At 31.9% G+C, this 21455-nt stretch overlaps 2 protein-coding genes across 2 annotated transcripts; one reads left to right on the top strand and one right to left on the bottom strand.

Annotated features, from left to right (window-relative positions):
• Positions 1-1368: 1368 nt before the first annotated feature.
• On the bottom strand, positions 1369-6806 carry LOC105112033 (5-methyltetrahydropteroyltriglutamate--homocysteine methyltransferase-like). Its single transcript, XM_011007594.1, has 12 exons — positions 6629-6806; positions 5267-5620; positions 5078-5165; positions 4446-4573; positions 3954-4345; positions 3700-3863; positions 3296-3376; positions 3041-3207; positions 2827-2932; positions 2476-2726; positions 2184-2385; positions 1369-2016 (listed from the first exon to the last, which is right to left on the bottom strand). Exons 1-12 carry the CDS (start codon positions 6769-6771, stop codon positions 1648-1650), a joined length of 2445 nt encoding a protein of 814 aa, XP_011005896.1. The 5' UTR covers positions 6772-6806; the 3' UTR covers positions 1369-1647.
• A 10109-nt stretch (positions 6807-16915) lies between these two features.
• Positions 16916-18024, top strand: LOC105112030 (protein YIPF5 homolog). Its single transcript, XM_011007580.1, has one exon. The coding sequence runs from the start codon at positions 17033-17035 to the stop codon at positions 17795-17797; it is 765 nt and encodes a 254-aa protein (XP_011005882.1). The 5' UTR covers positions 16916-17032; the 3' UTR covers positions 17798-18024.
• The last annotated feature ends 3431 nt before the right edge of the window (positions 18025-21455 follow it).

Below are 21455 nucleotides of genomic sequence, written 5' to 3'. Positions count from 1 at the left end.
CAAGTGTGTGCTTAGGAATAAATTCTACACATCGTCAAAAGATGTCTGAAAGGTGAACACGTTGAATAAGAGGTCAAAATTTGAAGAATTATGCCATTGTATTCCAGGGAAAGGATGCAGAAATTGCAGTTTGCTCCAGCTTATCAGATCTTTTTAGCATCTAAGTAAATTAAATAAAGAGGTAAGTAACCCTTTTTTGTTAAGAAAAGGTAGAACTGGAAGATCTGTTATTTCATTTGCAATGTGTAGCTTTGGATTATTCATATTCAATTTCAATTTTGGTATTTTTGAGTCCTGACAGCCTCTAATAGCTATTAGCCTTTAATTAATCAAGTCTCGCCTTCACTTAGTAAAAGATGATTCATTAGTAATGGTTATTTTTCCAGATAAAAGAAACAGACACGACGATAATGATGATAGGAAATACATATCTACTTGCATTTTTATTTTAAAAAAATAGAAATTCATACCAAAATAGTCTCAATATATATTTATTTTACATTTTTATCTTTTGTTCCTTCAATTAAAGAAAATGTGTAGAAAAAAAGAAAGTTCCTTCACATTGCAACTCTTTCTTTACCTTTGTGTATAAGACCAACACAATTCGGGACCTTTCATTCTCACTTGAAACATACACATCGATACAAACCCTAAGATGGATAGTACTTAGCCAATGGCTAAAGTTAGTGATCATGTTTGTGAAGATATTGGTTCTACAATGGAATGGGTTAAAGAAGCTGGATTTGGTAGCCTGCTTGTGCATCTAACAGGTGGCATTTCATTAATTCATGCTTTATTTTCTGATTCAGGCCATTTGTTCTTGTTTATGATCATATGTTTTCTTTAGAAGGCGTGTAGCTCGCTTCACTCATGCATGTCCAGAACGGCCACACAAAAATTGAAACGAGTAAAAAGAGAGGGAAATTCGTATACCTGGATGTTTATGTTGATTCTATAGGTTTCAGCAAGTCAGGATTCAAGCATCAGGTCAGAAACTCAAGATCGGGGTGACAATGAATGGATCCGTTTTAACAAGGAGGTTATTGTTCCATCAGATTTTGATCTTTCTACAAAATCCATCCAAGGTTTGAGGGCGGAATGCTATATATCGGTCCAGCCAAACCGGTAAAGGAAAACAATCCAAAGCCAGCTGCAGGACCTCCAAGGCCTGCAAATGATAAACCACAAGACCAAAAGAGTGGGACAGGATTCGGCTGCTCAAGTCGTGCCTCCAAAGTCTAGGAAGGACAAACAAGTGGAAATATTGATGGGTGAGACTTGAAGGATCAGAAGATGAAGCAAATATCAACAGTAATATTCGTTCTGACTGCTGACTTTCACTTTGAAGAAGCAATGAGCAAGAGAGCATGAGTAAAGAAATAAACAGCTTCATGAACTTCGATATTCCAAGGACAAAAACCTTGTGAAACACATCCAGTTACATAATAATTGCTACATAATTAAAAGAAGAAAAACAACGAAAATAACATCTCAGGAATAACATGGAAGAAGAAAAACAAGGAAAATACTCATCTCATAAAAAACACGGATTAATACATAATTTCCGTTTGCTGATGAAAGAATGGTAATTCGCTGTAATTTCCATTCGCTGATGAAAGAATGATAATTCGTCAAAACTTTTTGAACTCACTGGGCACTTCCGAGCTTGGTGCGAAGATGCTTGGCAGCTGCGACCATGTTGCTGAGGGCAGGTTTGACTTCAGCATATTTGCGGGTCTTCAAACCACAATCAGGGTTGACCCAAAGGATGTTGCTTTCAAGGACAGCAAGCATCTTCTCAATGCGGTCTGCAATTTCTTCTTCTGAGGGGATCCTAGGAGAGTGAATGTCATAAACACCAGGGCCAATGCCTGCACCGTATTTCACACCCTCACGGAAGACTGACAAAAGCTTCTCATCTGATCTGGAGTTCTCTATAGTGATCACATCAGCATCCATGTCAATGATTGAGTGGATGATGTCATTGAAGTTTGAGTAGCACATGTGGGTGTGGATCTGTCCAAGACATAACGGTTATTTAATGTATCATCCATAAGTTTAGTATCATTAATCCAGCAAATTGCATTGGAGGAAAAAGGGGAGGCACTCCCGCCATGTAACCCAAGGTTTAATAAATATCTCAAAAAAAAGTCAAAGTAAAAAAAGGAAAGAGAGTAAAGAACCTGAGTGGTGTCTTCGACTCCACAATTAGTGATCCTGAAAGAGTGAACGGCCCAGTTCAAATAGAAAGCATGCTCAGACTTCCTTAGGGGCAAGCCTTCTCTCAAAGCAGCCTCGTCAATCTGGATGACAGTGATTCCAGCTTTCTCAAGATCCTCAACCTCATCCTTGATGGCCAAAGCTATTTGATAGCAGGTCTCAAATCTATAACACAAACATAGATAGGTAAAGTCAAATAATATTAGAAACCCTGAAAACCAAGCATGGTTATAATTATTTTACTTAAATTCTTACCTGGGCTGGTCGTTTCTGACAAAGGACCAGTTTAAAATGGTAACTGGACCAGTAAGCATTCCCTTCATGGGTCGCTTAGTCATACTTTGAGCCATTGAAGACCAGAATACAGTCATGGCCTTGGGGCGGCTCACATCACCATAGATGATAGGAGGCTTGACACAACGAGAACCATAAGATTGGACCCACCCATTAGCGGTGAAGGCAAAACCAGACAATTGCTCACCAAAGTACTCAACCATGTCGTTCCTCTGCATTGCAAGAAATTTTTAAAAATCAGTAAAATCTCAAAGGGAGGAAAATGCATCACAGCTCAGTAACTCAACCATTTTATTTAGAGGGAAAACTCACTTCTGGTTCACCATGCACCAAAACATCAATGTCAAGCTCTTCCTGGATTTTGACAACCTTGTTAATTTCCTCCTTGATTGCCTCAACATAATTTTGCTCTGAGATCCTATTTTTTATCAAAAAGGAAAAAGAAAAACCAAAATCAGCTAAGTTGAAACACAAACTGCAACTGATAAACTTAAACATATGTGCAATAATGCAACAGCATTCTCACTTCTTAGCCTTGTATTCGCGGCGCACTCTTCTAAGGTCCATGGTCTGAGGGAATGATCCAATTGTCGTGGTAGGAAGAATAGGAAGGTTCAACTTCTTCTGCTGAGCGTCCAGCCTGGCACTAACGTTGGTGGCACGGCGGTGGTCAGAACCCTTCAAAGCAACAGCCTAAGCAAGAAGGCAAAAATCCAAAGTAAGAACAAGCTATGAACATAAGCCTTACAACAGCATTAAGGATGAACTAAAAGCCACTTACAGCCTTTTGAACAGCCTCATTTGTCACCCTTGGTGAGGATTTTCTTGAAGCCTGAGCTGCTGCATTTGCAGAAAAGAATGCCTGGACATATGGAAATAGGAGGTAAAGACCTTAGTGCAATCTTACTAGTCATATAAGAAGAATCTTTCAGGAGTAAGATCTCTTGGTATTCTAATGATGACAACAAACAACATAATACATATAAATGCATCTGACCGTAAATCAATTCATTTGATACAGAAAAGCATTAAAAGCAGATTGGGTTCGAAACTTTCTAGAAGAAACCTTAGTAGCACAATAGATAAAAAAATAAACAGCATTGAACTTCTAATTCTTAGACACTGTTTTAAGTTTTAAATAATGAAGAGGATGATGTATGATGAGAAAACTGAGAGATGAGGTACCTCATCCTGCTGTCCCGCAAGTGCCTTAGCCAAGGCGTTTACTTCAACTACTTTCTGTGCTGCAAATGCAAGCCATGACTTGATCTCTTTGTCCAACTTAGGCTCGTTAACTAGATCAACAGCGGTGTGCAGAAGAGAGCAGGAAGTGGATACTACAAGCTTGTCTGCAAAAGCATAAGATAGATGCATTTTTCAGCTTCATGTAAACTGAATCAAAATAGCAATGATAAAGCACCATATTAAAGCATTAATACCTTTGCCAACAATGCCCTCAAGAGCTTTTAGTGTATCGAGGGAAGAAGCAAGATTGTTAGCCCAGATGTTCCTTCCATCAACCACTCCAGCAAAGAGGTATTTTCCAGAAGGGAATCCACCCTTAATCAATTCTAGGGTCTTTGTTCCCCGAACCAGGTCAAACCCAAATCCAGTAACACTCTTCAAAGAAGTGAGTGTTTTGTATGCTTCAACTGGAACATCAGCAAAATAAGTCTCAACTAGAACATTCAAACCAGATAAAGATGCCTCAAGTGCAGAGTAGGCATGGGTAAATGCTTGCAATTCATGAGCTCCAAGATCCATCACAAGCTTCGGCTCATCAAACTGAATCCAGCTTGCACCTGCTGCCTTTAGTTCAGCCAGAACTTCCCTGAATGAAACTAATTGTCAGCATAGATTCTCGAGATAGAGACAAATAGTATAGCCTAACATCCAACCCAATAAGACTCAAAAAATAGTTGGGCACTCACTGGTAGACAGGAAGAATCTTGTCAATTAGGGAGAGGAGAGAAAAGGATTTCTCCACACCCTTTGCTGGTTTTGATAGCAACAAGTATGAAACAGGACCGACGAGGACGGGCACAGTATCAACTCCAAGCTGTGTCACAGAAAAATAAAAGATTGCTATTTAACCAATAAAATCATTTAGAGACAGTCAAATTAAAGAATGTTTCCACTGAACGGCCGCAATCAACACAAGATTCTCATGAAGACACTATCCTAGCTCGATGTGTCGACAACATGACTAAGGCTCTCAGATGGGACTAAAGTTTGCTTCCTATGAGAAGGTTTAAAATTGACCCATGAGGTAAAAGTGGGGGCACCTAGATGAAAAAGACAGCTGTTATTGAACCATGGTAAATTTATTTATTTGTAAGTTGTAACAAAGGAAAATTTGCTAAAACATCTGACAGCATGTATAATGACTTTCATGTTATTTTTCTATCAGAGCAAAAAATCATCATTCTATTACTTTATGATATCCATGATATGAAATTCAAGTTGAATATCCAAGGAAGGCTCAAGCTTCGTCATGATCATTTATCATGTGCAAAGAAGTTATAAATAGAAAATTATAAATAGCAGTGAGAGGATAACTTACAGCCTTGGCCTCCTTGTACTCGTTGACAGCCTTGTGAGATGCGTAGGAGAAGTTAACTTCTGGTCCTAATTCAGGGACAATGTAATGGCTGCACCAATATTACAATGCCGTTCATATACTGTTAGTTTTAGTCTTGTTATACTTCGAACGAAAGTATGAACCAACATTATAGGAAAAAATGACACTTACTAGTTGGTATCAAACCACTTGGTCATTTCCATGGCCGGGACTGAGGCATTACCTCTAGCCATGGAAAAATAGACATCAAATCCAATCTCACCACCATTCCATCCATATCTTGGAGGAACAGCACCAAGCATGGCTGTAGTGTCCAAAACCTGATCATAGCATGAAAAAGTGTTGCTGGGAATAAACTTGATTCCAGCATCAGACATCTGCTTCCAGATGGATGACCTGAGATCAGCTGCCACCCTCTGTAAATCTTCAGCACTGCTCTTGCCATCCCAGAAAGATTCCAAAGCAAACTTGAGTTCTCTCTTGGGGCCCATGCGAGGGTAACCAACGATGTGGGAAGCCATTGCTCTGTTTCAACATAAGACATTAAACAAAGCTTAGATCCCAGTGCATGTCTTAAACAATAGCCAAATTGCATATAGAACAACAGAGGAATAGCTTCACAAAACCATAAATCAAGAGTACCAAACTTCTAATGTTAAAGGATAATACCATCAAAAACTACATTAAAAGAATGAAAGACAACACATCAAATCGCATACTACAATCGCCAAATAGAACCATAAGGGGACAAAAGAATCAGCAGGTTCCATCAAACCTAAACTAACTCCCATGGACACTGCAGCTGATCTAATAATTAAACACAGAATGTTTCAATAAAATGAAACGACAAAAGAGGGAGGTCAAAAGAGAATGTCCATACAACTAACTTTCAACTCCCAAACAAACCTTTTTGGAATCTAATCAGATGCTATAAGAGAAAGTGGATTTATCCATATAGCTAACCAAAATTCATACTTTATTCCATAAGGAAATTAAATCGAAAATTAATGATCCAGATCCCATTTGATTCATAACCGACATAGCTGACATTCGAAAACACAAACACATAAATGCTAGCCATCATGTCTAATCAACTAACACAACTCCCAACAACAAAATCCATTGTCATAGTTAATGGAACATAACGTCAATAAATGCATGTCATCCACACGCTTCCGATTCCCATTTCCAGATCTGACTCAAATTCCCACCCGAAATCCACATTCAGTCACCAAAACCAAACAACCCCTTTATCGACAATCAAGAAACCAATCCAAAAGTTCGAATCTTTGACCATTTAAAGATCCCAACAAAACTAACTTCACAAACCCAAACTCAACCATTTCCCTCACAAACATAAACCAAACAACCCCGTTAGCAAACAAGACCAGATCAACGAAACAACAAGGTCAAAACAAGAACTTGCAAGTTTCTCATCGGATCTACCAAGAATCGATCCATTCAAAAAGCAAACAATTGGATACCAAAAAAGGGATTTCACAAAAAGGTAATGTAGTTAATAAAATATGGTACCTTACAGAGAAGGAGCGAAAGGAGAAGCGGAGAAGTGAAGGAGGAGAGTGGGGATTGGTGGCAGCGGAGAAAGAGAGAGAGCGAAGGGATATGACTCTATGAGATGAGAACGGCGCGAGTATGTGATGAGAGAGTCGGTTCATTTATAACGGAAAAGCTGCATATGCAGTTTACTACAGTGCCACTTTTCTCTCTAGATCTGAACCATTTGTTTTTTTATTTAATTTATTTAATAAATAATCTTTGTTTTGGAGATTTCCGCTGGGAAAACAAAAGTATTTTTTTCTCTGTTTTCATTGATTAATTATTTTTGTTTTGTACTTGGATATTTTCATGCGTTTCAGTGCCAGGAACAAATAAATTATGCTGGTAATCTATGCAAAGGTAAGAAAAAGACACGTAGCCATTGGAAAAGGTAAGCCAGTATTTGGAGTTATGTTTCTAGTTAATTTTTTTAATTTAGTTTTAATTCAATTGATGTATTTTACTTAATTTTTGATAATTTTAATATAATATGTTAAAATTATTTAAAATATTTTAATTTAATATATTTTCATACGAGAAGTACTTTCAACTATATTATAAAGCAAGAGCATATAAAAATATATTAAATTCATATTTTTATAAAAAATATTTTAGAATATATTTATAAAAAACACTTCAGCAATAATATCAAAGGATCCTTCTTAAGTGTTATGATATTAATATGGTTTAAATGTTATGTTATGGTATCTAAAAATCAAGAAAATCAATAAAAATTATTATACATGCATAGAAAATTTCATTTTAGTTTTATTACGGAACAAAATAATATGGCAACAAAATTGAATATTGTAACCCAATTAATAATGAAAAATTAATATTCAATTTATAGCAAATAATATTTTATTTTGGTATCAAATAGCAATTATTCGGTGTTAGTATTTTAATTTTTTTAATATTGGATAATGTTAAGTTGTCGTACCCATCAATGTATTGGATTTTTAAAAAAATCACAATAATTATCCAATTTATCTATTTTTTGTTATGATGTTAATTCATCTATTTTTAAAAAAAATTATATGTTATTTATCCCATTCATCCCAATGTGTCTCAAGTTTCGCTAGGTGTAGGTAAGGATTGAAGTAAAATATAATTTATCAAGGACCAAAAAAATCCAAAATGACAAATCCATCACCTACTTAAATCTTTTTGGGGAATTAGTTGAATATGAGTCATCTTTGAAATCTTATATTTTAGATCAAAATGAACATGAACATGACCATGACCACACAACCAAGCTCCGATTTTAATTTTATAATCACTTCCATTGTCACATCCATGAAGTTGGTGCCCTAGTGGATGTCTACTTGTAAGCAACTTCCCTAGAATGCAATCTACTCAAAAAATTGTGTGGTGAGGTGAGCCATATCTTTTGCCACTATAGATTCACCAACAATCCACTTCTACACCTATAATTAATTGTTTTTCAATTTTACCCTTTTGTATATACGTGTGTTTTTCAAGATTCAATATATCTTTCATAAAATTGAAACTTTTAGAGAACTACAAGGATAAAATTGAGAATTTTTAAACTATATGACTGGAGGTGGGAGATGGGTGAATTCGCAGGAGCCACAAAAATGAAGTTTACCAACTCGTGATTAGGACACTAAGAGAGAGAGAGAGAGTTATTAAATAAAAAGGACCACACTAATTTTTATTAGTCATACAATATTATTATATTGGTGATGTGAGTAGGTGAGATGGGACCGTTCTTCAGTATTCACATGGAAACCTCCGTGCTCTTAAAATTAAATTTAATTATTAATTTATGTCGGTGCCATGGTCATTAAATTCATGTTTCTTACTATGCTAGCAGGTCTTTTTTTAAAAAAACTTATTTAAAAATATTTTTTATTTTTTAAAATTTATTCTTTGACTTAGCAAATCAAATATATAAAAATAGAAAATAAATAATTTAAAATAAAAATAAATTAATTTTTATAAAAGTATACTAACCTAATTGACATTAACTTGGAGTGAGGTGGATATTTTTTAATTGAATTAGGGGTTGATTTAATTAAATTTAAATGAATTTACAAGTTAAGACTGATATGAGAAATTAAGACGAGATTTTACTAGATTAATTTTATGATTTTATTTTAATTTTAAAAAAAATATTATTTTAAGATTAAACAAGATTAATCGTAACAGTGGATAACTCGGGTGAGGTTTGGTACTCATGCTTGATATAGACAAATGTTTGCTTTAAAAAAGAAGCACGTATTCTGCAATTTGTTACAGCAATGATTGGACCAACAGGCGTGCTTTTTTGGTCAAGATGAAATAATTAACAGCCACTACATTTTTATTTTTATTTTTATTTTCATTTGTTGTAAAGTTAAAGTCTCTTTTTACAGGATATTTAAGAATAGGGTGTCAGTGAACTTTTAAATTCTATTTTTAAATATATTAAAATAATATTTTTTATTTTTAAAAAATTATTTTTAATTCTAACATATCAAAAAAACAAAAAAGTAAAAAATAAACCACAAAAACAACCTCCATTTGCTATCAAATTTGCTAATATCGACCTCATGGCACCTAGGAAATTAACAGTAGCCATACACAATGAAATAAATAATTTCTCAAGACAGTAATTATTCTAAAAATACTTCTTATCATCCAATAAAAATAAAATAAATAAATAACTTTTAAATTAAATTTTTAGTATTTTTTTATTGTTTTGATATGCTAATATCAAAAATAAATTTTAAAAAATAAAAAATATTATTTTAATATATTTTAAAGTAAAAAGTACTTTGAATAATAATCTCAGCTATATTCTCGAACAGCCCCTAGAATCAAATCTTGTTTTAAAAGTATATTTGATTAATTTTGTTGGGTTCTTGAATTTGATATACATAATGAAAATTATAAAATTGAAGTTATTCAAGAGTTCTTAGAATCTCATTAGATAAATCTAAAGTTGTTTAGGGATCTTTTTCTTAAAAATCTCATCTTTTTTAGTTTTAAATAATTTTTAAAAAGTTCGGTTATTGCAAACAACAAGTTGTCTAATTTTTCGACCTCCAATAGTAATTCATACAAACCACCCGTGAGAATTCTCCTAAACCACTATCCAAGAGATATCGATTGTTATGCCTAAAGTAAATCAAAGGCACATCTTACTATTTGTAATTTTTTTTGCAAAACCTTATAAATTAGCAAAAATAAATTTGTCCCTTGAATAATATTCATATATTAATTCAAAATAATTTTAGAAAATAACTCAATTGAGTTTTACTTGATTTTCTAGGTCTAGAAATATAATCATCGTATCAATTGTCTTCTAGTCTTTAATTTTTAAAATATATTTTAATCAAGTCATATTTAATTAAATCATTCCAGTTTAATTTTTTATTAATAGTTCTTAATATGTGTGTGACCTATTAGGTTCCTAATATGTTAGCTCAAATATGAATCATAATTACAATTAAATAGAATTAAAAATTTTAATTTATTATCAATTAAATAATTAATTAATTTATATTTGAAGATCATGTGCATTATCTAGCAAGTGTCATGATCCTATAAATATTATAAAAATTATTGATGGTTTAACTTAACCTTTTAATGACCGGTTTCTCAGAGTAATTAATATTTTTTCATTAATAATGTTTTGATTTAACATTAAATTATGGAGTATGTCTGCTATATTAAATCATGTTTATTCTCTACATAATAGTCATTGATTGTTTGAATAAAAATTGAAACCTTTTTTTAAATCTCATTCCACCTTGACAAAGAATTTCTCAGTTAATACTATCTGAGAACATATGCGATATTTTTTCTAATTCATCTAAGGTAATGAATCCTCTCTTCATCACTCAAATACCTTCATATAGTTCATGTTATATCCAATATATATCTTTCCATTACCTTGATTAAGATATCATATGATATTATCAAAGTATGATATTATTTATATAAGATAACTTAGTAATCTCAAATTTAAAGATCACTTATACAACCGTCACGTAAGACTTTTCGTAGACATAGATGATCTTTCTATATGTAATGCTCATATAGGTCAATTCAGTTTACGTGTCTTATTATAAGCACTTATATATGAGTTCTAGATATTATTTATATCTCAACTTATGAGAATAAATGTTTCATTTTATATGTGTGTGTGTGTATATATGTATGTATGTATGTATATGTGCGTGCGTGCGTGTGTGTGTATATGTATGTACATATGTATAAAAGAACATAATATATATCAATCTCTACAGTTCTAATGAATGTTCAATATTTAAAAGAGCATCAAGAAAGAATAATGATTTGAAACAATAAAAATCTCATAATTATAACAATATTATATTGTTCTTTGCAAAATATTTATGTCTTATTAACTTTATATTTATTCTAGATTCGTAAATCAAATATTAAATTTAATATTATATGAATATTAAAAATAAATTAAGTTTTTATTAATAATAAGCATATATTTACATTAATATAATGATATCATGTGTAACTATCTGATTAGTTACATGTCATATTAAAATAACAAATTTCTCATATAAAAAAATTCATAAAAAAATATAAAAACATTGAAATAAATTTTTCTTGAGTGAATTCCTTCAATCTTATTTTTTTTTTTATAATAAGAGTGTTTAGTTTGCATGCTAGTATTATACCTTTAAATGATTTTAATGACACTATTTATCATATTAATATATTCATATGATTTGAAGTTTTAGGTTTGAATTGAAAAGGGTTAATAAAAGAAGCAAATCTCTTCAATATTTTTGCCCCACTTATTTGTGAAATATGACTAGTCGATAAAGATAAATTACACTAATTACTTCAAATAACATTTATTGACATTATCCCCACTAATTTATCTTTTTTATTTTTTAAGAATAGATAGCAATGCATCATGCCAATTTTCTTTTCCTAGGCGCTTGGAGGATCATATGCTCTCTACTGGGTATTGCGCAGCACACACGAGAGGATAATTTCCTACAAGGATCACAGCTAGCTGCTGCGACACCTGCTACTTTCCTCAGGTTTCTTTCTCTCGTCGTCTAATCTCTGTCCAGGTACGAAACCTACCTGGACAGGGTCCATCTCTTCAGATCCTCCCATCATTCGCAGCTTCAAGACTCGGATCAAGCAAAAAGCCCGAGGTTCTGTCAGGCAATTGGCTAAAAGTAAATGCCAACAACCAAAATTGTCGAGCTTAATTTTGACCACGATCGCGCAGGCTGACAACAAGTACTTATCGTCACAAGTACCTATGACTTTTGTTTTGCCATGATTCTGTGCTTTGTTGCATCCAATCTGTAACTTCTCTTCCAGCAATAAAGCAGACAAGAATTCCCTCAATGCTGTCATTAAGGAACATCAGAGTAAATTATTTACATCAGAAATGTTCATCTCTTGTCATCATTCTGCAGATTCCACATAATTTTCATCCTCCAGGATCTATCTAGCCATTAATGATTTTCAACTAAATTCAACTTCGAAAGAATTTTCAGTGTCTATTCACAGGAAAGGCCTGAGGGTTGGTTCAAGACCGTGGACTTCTGTCACATCCCTGTGCAAGAAAACTCCAATCTGCATGCCCTCGCCGTTAAAGTTTGCTAGATTCCCTTGCGACAAAGGTGTCATGATTTTGAATCTGGCTTACTTTTCAACCTTCTTCACTCTGTTTTGTTTCTTAATTTCGCCACCTGCTGGACAATCTAGATTCTGTGGCACTTGATTTGATTCAGTCTTTACATTCCGAATATCAATTTCAGGTCCACAGTCCAAATTTGATAAGATGATTCTCCAGCAAATCTCACATGTAAATTTTATATTGAAAAATAATATAAATTATATATTAGAATTTTATTTAATAATTTAAAAATTATAATATTATATTTTTGTTGACTGATCACGAGTTTAAATCTTACTATTCAATTTTATTTAATAATTTAAAAATTATAATATTATATTTTTGTTGACTGATCACGAGTTTAAATCTTATTATTCAATTTTATTTAATAAAATTAATAATAAAAGATAATATGTATTTGTATAAATTTTAAATTCAAAGACTTTCACTTGAAAAATTGTATTAGAGAATAATATAAATTATATTTTGAAATTTGAACTTTTGGAATAATATAAATTATATTTTAAAATTTGAACTTTTAGGTTGAAATAATTTATTGATACTAAACATATTCAATTAATTACTTGAGCATAAACACAAACTTCTCTTTGTTTTCTCGACACTAAATATTTTTTATCAATTAAATAGTATTTTTTGTTTTTTATTTCAAATTTATCCTTTAATATTAAATTTATTGAAAATTAAACTTTATATTTTTTTAATTTACTTTTCATGAGATTATTATATTCTCATGATTTAAACTTTGAGTTTGATGGGGTTACTTGTGTTCATGAGTTTTACAAGTTGACTCGATTTTTTTAATTTACTTTTCATGAGATTATTATATTCTCATGATTTAAACTTTGAGTTTGATGGGGTTACTTGTGTTCATGAGTTTGACAAGTTAACTCGGGTTGACTCGATTCATTTTTTGAGTCTTTTTTTAATCAATTTTTTTTTTAATTTCACATTTCAACACTAAGATTGATCAAGAATTAAGCTTTATAATTTGTTTCAACTTGCTTTTTGTTGGGTTATTCCTATCTTATTACCCGAGTCATGAGTTTGATAAGTTAACTTAGGTTATTTTTTTTGTTAGTTTTTTTAATTGAAGTTTTTTTAATTTCATCCTTCAACATTGTATTTATTAAAAATTAAGTTTTATAATTTATTTTGAAACTCAATTGAATTTTATAATTTATTTTAATTTATTTTATATGTAGTTATCAATATCTCCTGATCTCACATGTGGGTTGGTTAGTTAATCTAAATTAATCTAATGTGTTATCATCTTAGTGTGTGTATGTATCATCCTGAATATTTATTTTGAGTCAAACTATATTTTTATTGATTATCTAGGATGCCTATAAACCTGTTAAATTAATCAGGTCATGTTGGGTTAATATCTATGTAACATCCCCAGTTATTTCCATGTAATAAATTTGAAAATAGTGTAACCTTTTTATTTTTTGAAAATCTATCAAAATTTTGACATGGTCTCCCTTATATCAAAAGATTTCAAGTCATCGATTAAACTTGTTATACTTCAATTAACATTTAATTAATGTTTCAATTATTATCCAATCTTTTTGAACTCATCATATCACAATTCATCTCATCACATCAATCATATTTTGTATCATATATTTAATTACTACATGAATTAAACTATGATTTATCCACAAAAATAATAGGAATATGACAATATATAATTTAAACTAAGTGTCATTTAACTATTTTGTTCATAGTTAATACACACATTATAAAGGGAAAAAAAATTGCATTAGATAATCATGGATTTAACTAATATTTAAGTCTAACATCTTATAAAATTCCTAGCATAATAATAATTACATCAAATATTTAATATATATATTATCATAATAAAATTACACAAAATATGTAATATCAATTATGTTCTTATAAAATACAAAACACAAAAGCTCTATAATCTACTAATTCCAAGGAAACTATGAGGACCTTGAAATAATTTTATAACATAATTAATTAATTAATATAACATAACATTTTTTATACACAATTTAATGAATTTACTAAGTAACTAAGGTATACTCTTCCATTAAGAATTAAATTAATAAATAACTTAATTTCTCATCTTATTAATTTCATCAATTCCTTGAACATCTAAAAGATTTGCTTCTTAATTTAGACCTAAATAATAAATCCTAATATAGGGTATCCAGTTTCACCATCCAGAACATGATACTAATTTCATCAATTCCTTGAACATCTAAAAAATTTGCTTCTTAATTTAGACCTAACTAATAGATCCTAATATAGGGTATCTAGTTTCACCATCCAGAATTAATCGTTAAACCAATGAACTAATTATTCAACCCAAAATAGAACATTAGTTCTTAAACCAAGAATTAGTCATCCGAACAAGGCATAATCCTTAAACCAATAATCAAGCCCAAAATAGGGCACTGGTTCTTAAACCAAAAACTAATCATCCAACTCAAAATAAAACATTAATCCTTAAACCAAGAAATTAATTATCTAGTCCATAATAGAGTATTGTTTCTTAAACCAAGAATTAATTATCCAACCCAAAATAAAACAATAATATCATATCATATATTAATAAAATTAAATAGTAATAAATTTACTTCAATATTTATAACAATTTTAAATAGCATCAAATTAATAAAGCGTCGAGCACATACTTAATGTTTAAACTCTATATGTAGAATCATGTTTTAGTACCTTCTTCGCAATCTCTCTTGCAATTTTAACAATTCAATATTAATGTCTCATATTCTTGTATTAGCTTAGTATATAAACAATTATTACTAAAATATCATTCATTTATCTTTGGTTAACAATACCAAAAAGAGAAAGATATGTACTCTACTTAAAATTTTCAAAACCTAGTTACATGTTAATCATCCCATGATTAATTCATTACAAGTTCTACCATTTTCAATATCAATTTATTTAAACAACCCACTCCTCCTAATTTCTTCAATTGACTAAATGTTTCTTTTTAGGTGGGAGCATGTTTTGTTTTCAATTAACCACAATTTATTCATCAAATCAACAATTAACCCTTCATCACATCACTATAAGTATTAAACAAGTATAATTCGTTCTAATTTCATCAATTTCTAAAAAATATTGGATTCTTAAAACATCAAAATTCACATTTATCATAGAGAAATAGGATTAATCATTTAAACTACTACCCATATATTTGGTTATCACAATTTCAACACAATTTACAAAAATAACATAAATTCATCAAACCTTATTTTTTGACTCTACATGGCTAGCCCTTAAGCTCCATCACCCATCCAATTTTTTTTGTTCAATTTAACAAATTTCTTATTGTCTCTAATCATTTAATCATCATTAACGATAATTAACAACTAATTTTAATTTCCTCAAAATTTCATCTCAAGAACCCTTATTCAAATATTACTAATTTTGCAATAAATTATTAAACACCTATTCAAATCGATATGAAAGGGTTTTAAACACCTTATCTGGTTGCTAAACTTATTTTAAAAGTCGATATGTCAAGATTTTTCCCAAGCTTCTCTCTTTTCCTCTTTCATATATACTTGTTTACTCTAACTTAGCTTTTTTTCCCCTTGATTTCTCTAAATTTCTAAGGTAAATTGTATTTCTCTCTTAAAATACTATCTTTTTACTCATATCCATCACTTTCTAGTCATTTAAGGTGGAAGAAAAGAAGAGAAAATGAATTTGCTATTTTCCCTCTTACTACAAACCATCAAGTTATATAAGAGATAATAATCAAAATAATCTGACAGTTTGATATAAATTATTCTAACTGTATTTTAAAAAAGCTAAACCATTTTTTATATTGAAAAAAATATGCATTTTCGATCAAAAATTCTTTTTTTTTTTTTTATCTCCTTTTCTTATTTCATTGCATTAGACCTCAATTTTTATTATATTTTTAGTTTCAATTTATCTTGGAGTTTATACCTATACGATTTAATTTTTTTTACTAGAAAAATATTAGCAATACCTAGATATTTTATATATTAAAAGAATATAATCCATAGTGCAGCGTAGGTAATAATCTAATACCATCCTATATATTTTATCAATTACAAAAAAAAAAAGAAAAAAAAAGATAAACCTAGTAAAAGTTACTAACCTTTTAAAAATTGTATACATTATTCACTACTTAAGTAAAATTTACATGATTTTTATTTTTTATAAAAAATCAATGAATTTCTAAAATTTTGGTTTTGAATTATACTAAACTCATGATTCTAACCAAATTACATAAAGCATGAAGCATTTACTTTTTTTCTAGTCTGTTTTATCATGTAATGTAAAATATTTCAGTAAATTAATTAATGACTTTTTAACAAGGTAAAGAGAATTTATGTGATTTTCATGTGATATTTCAGCAAATTAATAAGTTTTTAATGAGGTAAAGAGAGATTATGTGATTATCATATGAATGCTTAAATATTATATTAACCTAAACTAATAGAAGGATTGATTGATGATTTATTGACATTTTAAGAATATAAATGATATTAAAATTAAGTTGGGGACCTAATTAAAATTACCCCTATAAGTTGGGGACTTTCTTGAGGTTTTCCAAAAAAGTAAAGTCCCTCTCCTTTCTTATTTCACCCGGAAAAAAAAAAAATCCAAAGATCCAAGTAAATAGACAAAAACAAAATCCCCAATTCACTGATCTTGAAACCTTAATTTCACTTCCTTTCCTTTCAACATCAACAACCATGACGAAGGAATTCGCTGTTCCACCAGTAGTTTTCCCATCCGTCGGGAACCCGACGGTCGCCAGTGGCGGAAACATCCAGCAACGCCGAGTACCAATAGCTCCATTCCAACCTCCACGTCCATCAAACTCCGGAATCCCTTTCATGTCCTTCGATATTGGTTCCGCTGCCGCCCCCCGGCCCCCCCCCCCCGCCGGTCCAATCGGCGGAGGAACCGGTCCTATCGGTGGTGTAGCCAACTTCGACGACGAAGAACCACTCCTTGACGAACTCGGGATCCACCCAGACCAAATCTGGAAGAAGACGAAATCTATTTTAAATCCATTCCGGGTCAACCCTACATTCCACAAGGATTCGGATCTATCCGGCCCAATATTTTTGTACCTATCGTTCTGTTTGTTTCAATTACTTGCCGGGAAAATCCAATTTGGCGTGATATTGGGGTGGATTGTCGTTTCCTCGATTTTCTTGTACATTGTGTTCAATATGTTGGCTGGCAGACATGGGAATTTAAATCTGCACACATGTACGAGTGTGATTGGTTACTGTTTGTTGCCGGTGGTGATTTTATCGGCGGTTTCGCTGTTTGTGCCGCAAAATGGGGCTATTAGGTTTGGGATTGCTGGGGTTTTCGTGATTTGGGCTACGAGGGCTTGCACGAATTTGATGGTCGCTGTTGCGGATGGTGGAGAGGAGCATCGTGGATTGATTGCGTACGCCTGTTTCTTGATTTACACTCTGTTTTCACTGCTTGTTATATTTTAGCAGTGATGATTAGTGGAAATGTGAATCGATGGGGTGTTTTCGTATTGGTTCATTATGTAGTTTTTGAAATATGGTTGCTGTAGAATTTTCGAGCCTGATGTTAATAATATGTTAGTGGGCATTAAATGTTTTTGATCAATTAGTTTTTCTGGTTCCTGGTTTGGGATCTGTGTTAACGTGATGATTGTTATCTTCAAGTCAAGAAATGGAGTGAAAGTTTTGAGGCATTGTCTTGTTTTGATCATGTTAGGGGGTGTTGTATGTGTTAATATATTCTTTACTTTCTTTAATGAAAAGCTAGGGAATGAATTCTGGTACCATTTGAAGAGAACTCAAGAAACTTAGAGCATTCTCTCTAGAGAAATTAATGAAACACAGAAGAAAAGTGCTAGAAAATAGGTAATAGACTCGGGTATTGTTCATTGATGGAATCACTTACTATCTTAGGAAGGAAATTGAGTTAAGGGATGTGATTTTTGTAAGGATCTGTAATGCTAAGAGGTGATGGTGGTGGTGGTGGCAGAATGTGGCAAGGGATCAGGCTATATAAGTTCAGCTTGGATAGGTGATGCATCTTTCGACAGAGGTGAGTTGATGGCTACTGTAACTCAGAACCAAACATCACTGATAATAATACTAGTTAGTGATAATGAGGGGACAGAAAAGGGGGTTGATGCCCAAGAGCATCCTACTTGTGGTGAACAATGTTTGGGCTTTTCATCAACTGATCCTACTTTCTGTAGTATTCATGTGGTCTTATTTGGAATTCTAAAAAAAAATTATGCCTGAGATAGAAGAGGTTGATCACCACTTCTTCTTTTTTTCGGTCTTTGCTGGTTGGCTCCAAGCTGTTGCTTGTGGCCATTACATATGCCTCATGTGAAAAGCATTTTAAAGCAGTATTGAGTGCATGGTTTCTTCGGATATCATGCTGATATTTTTGTTATTTAGTAAGATAAACCCCTTTTTTCACTTCTCTGATGAAATATTTAATTAATCTGATACCAAAAAATTCAGGGACAGGTGCCAAGAAATTCTGGTTTTTTTAGATGATGGAAATGGAAGGAATGAGTGTCGAATATGGATGAAATGAAAGGGAAAGATAAGTAAATAAAGGACGCAGAAAATCATCGTTATAAGAAAAATTAAACCCGAAAAATATATATAAGAAACGAAAAATAATCATCTTAAAAATTACAATTTAAAATAGCTCGCCGTAGAGATTGGCGAATTAAAGCAAATTAATCACTAGCTTAAATTGATTTTATTCAACTCAACAAATCCACGTGCTGCTTGCTTTCTATGCAAATGTATGATCATGCAAAGAAAGACGTGCAAGGATTTCATAAGCCACATAAAGTTCAGCTTACACACCACAGCTAATTAATATGCATAGAAAATTTTAGCTCCTAATTTTAATGATTTTAACCCTTAATTCCTCAACTCTAAATCCTCATCTTCAGAAATTTGGCCTCAAAATCTGGACTTGACACTAGTAAAAATCTTAAAATTTAATTGTAATTGGGTGTAGTTTACATGGATATGCATTCAAATGTTTAATTAATTTCCTGTGGTTTTTCAATAATTTGGTCTGATACATGAAAATTGATAGATAGAATTGTAGCTAGCAGATGCGTGTGTGAATTTTTTTCCTACTGTCGGCAGCAGCTGATGCCCTTCTAATAAAAGCTATCTATATGTGAAGCCAAAATATCTCTTGAGCTGCACCACCTTCATCATTTCTCTCCAAAACAATCATTTCCATTACTTATCAGACCATGCACTACACTGTCCTCTCCATTTCTTCGAAGGGGATGGCACGTTTCATTCCTTAAAACTATCTGGAGGCCAGGCAGCCTACTGTAGTCGTCGCTATGTCAGGACTTACAAATGGATGCTTGAGAAAGAAGCAGGTTTTCCCATCTTTCCAAACATGTTATCTGGCTTTTATAGTCTTGCTCATATTCTTGCTTGTGTTATGTCTGTAGGGAGAGTTCTGTGTAGCCATATTAATTAATATCATAAGAGGATTGGGTTTGGCCAACACAAGTCTTGCATTCTTTTCACATAAGCTCCTCGCTCTTGGCGAATCTGATCTACCATATGTCATTGATTTGACACAAGAGGGCAACGTCGAGACATAGGGCAGATGGGATTTTGATAGAAAGCTGTTTGCAAGCATGACTGCACACCCCAAAGTTGACAAGGATTCAACGGAGACTTACAGTGCAACCCTTTAGTTTTTCCTTGTATCACTTATTTTTGCTTCAATGAAGATGGTGTTAAGCAAAAAGATGTCCCCCTTTTGTCTATAAATCAGCTTACTCGTATTCATGATTTTGCAATAACTAAACAATTTGCAATTTTCCCAGAGACAATTGGTGGTGGTACCAACAAATGTCATGCTAATAAAAGGCATGCCTGTGCTTTTTTGGGCCAAAGAAAGTGCCAAGAATTGGGATCTTACCAAGATATGCTAGGAGTGACAGATATGAGGTGGTTTCCCGTTCCAGGGTTTTATGCCATGCATGTCACCAATGCTTGGGAAAATGGGGATGATGAGGTAGTTTTGGTGGCACCAAATGTATTAAACATTGAAAATGTTTTCCAGAAAATAGAGTAGGTCCATTTCTCATTGGAGAAGTTAACTATCAACATGAGAACAGGGAAAGCTTTAAAAAAGATCTTGCCCAAGAGAAGCTTGGAATTGGGATCCATCAATGCTTCCTATGTGGGGAACAACCGCTATGCCTATCTGGGAATTGCTGAAAAGATTCCAAAGATGTGAGGTTAAGATTGATTTGGAAGAAGAATGTGAAGTCTCGAGAAGGCTTTATGAGCCAGGTTACTTGGAGGGGAGCCATAGTTTGTTTCTTCAGATGCAAATTATACGGTGTCAGAAGAGGATGATGGCTTTGTGGTGACTTGTGTGCATGATGAGACCTCTGGAGAATCGAATTTTATTGCCATGGATGCCAAGTCTCCAAATCTAGACATTGTTGCAAATGCTAAACTTCCTAGACGTGTTCCATGGAGTTTTCATAGCCTATTTTTAAATCAAAACTATTTATCAAATAACTGGTAATTATAAAGAAGAGATGGATTCAAGATTTGCAATTACAATTAGCAGCTAGATCATGATTAGTGACAGAATTTCAGAGAAGTGGGATGTCAATTTCACTTGATTTATTTGGTATCTGATTTTATCAGGTTTTAGTTGATATATTCTTCTTGAAATATATAATATAAAATCATTTAACAATTAACAAGGAAATAATGATGTGATTTTATAAAATGACATTAAATGTCATTCCCTTAGTTTTAATTTGTTTTTATTTAATTTTTAGCGAAACAAACCTTATAAATTTTTAAAAAAATCTGAAGTCTAGGACCATTTTAAAAATATTTTTGAGTCATTTGCATGCTTTTCCAGTCATTTTATCTAATATCGGGTTATATCCTTACATTATAAGATAGATAGTCAATATTAAAAATATATTATTTTTCTCTAAGATCTAAAAAAAATTCAAAAATTAAAAAAATTCTCATATTTTAAAAGAAAAAAATTATGTTTTTTTTTTTAGAATTTTATTTAATATTAAATTATAGATTTACACTATAAAATATAAAATAAATATTAAAACTACCTGATTTTCTT

This window comes from Populus euphratica, unplaced genomic scaffold (genome assembly GCF_000495115.2).
Source record: "Populus euphratica unplaced genomic scaffold, PopEup_1.0 scaffold5.1, whole genome shotgun sequence".
Classification (NCBI taxonomy): domain Eukaryota; kingdom Viridiplantae; phylum Streptophyta; class Magnoliopsida; order Malpighiales; family Salicaceae; genus Populus; species Populus euphratica.
This window is presented reverse-complemented; position numbering and strand designations above follow the sequence as displayed.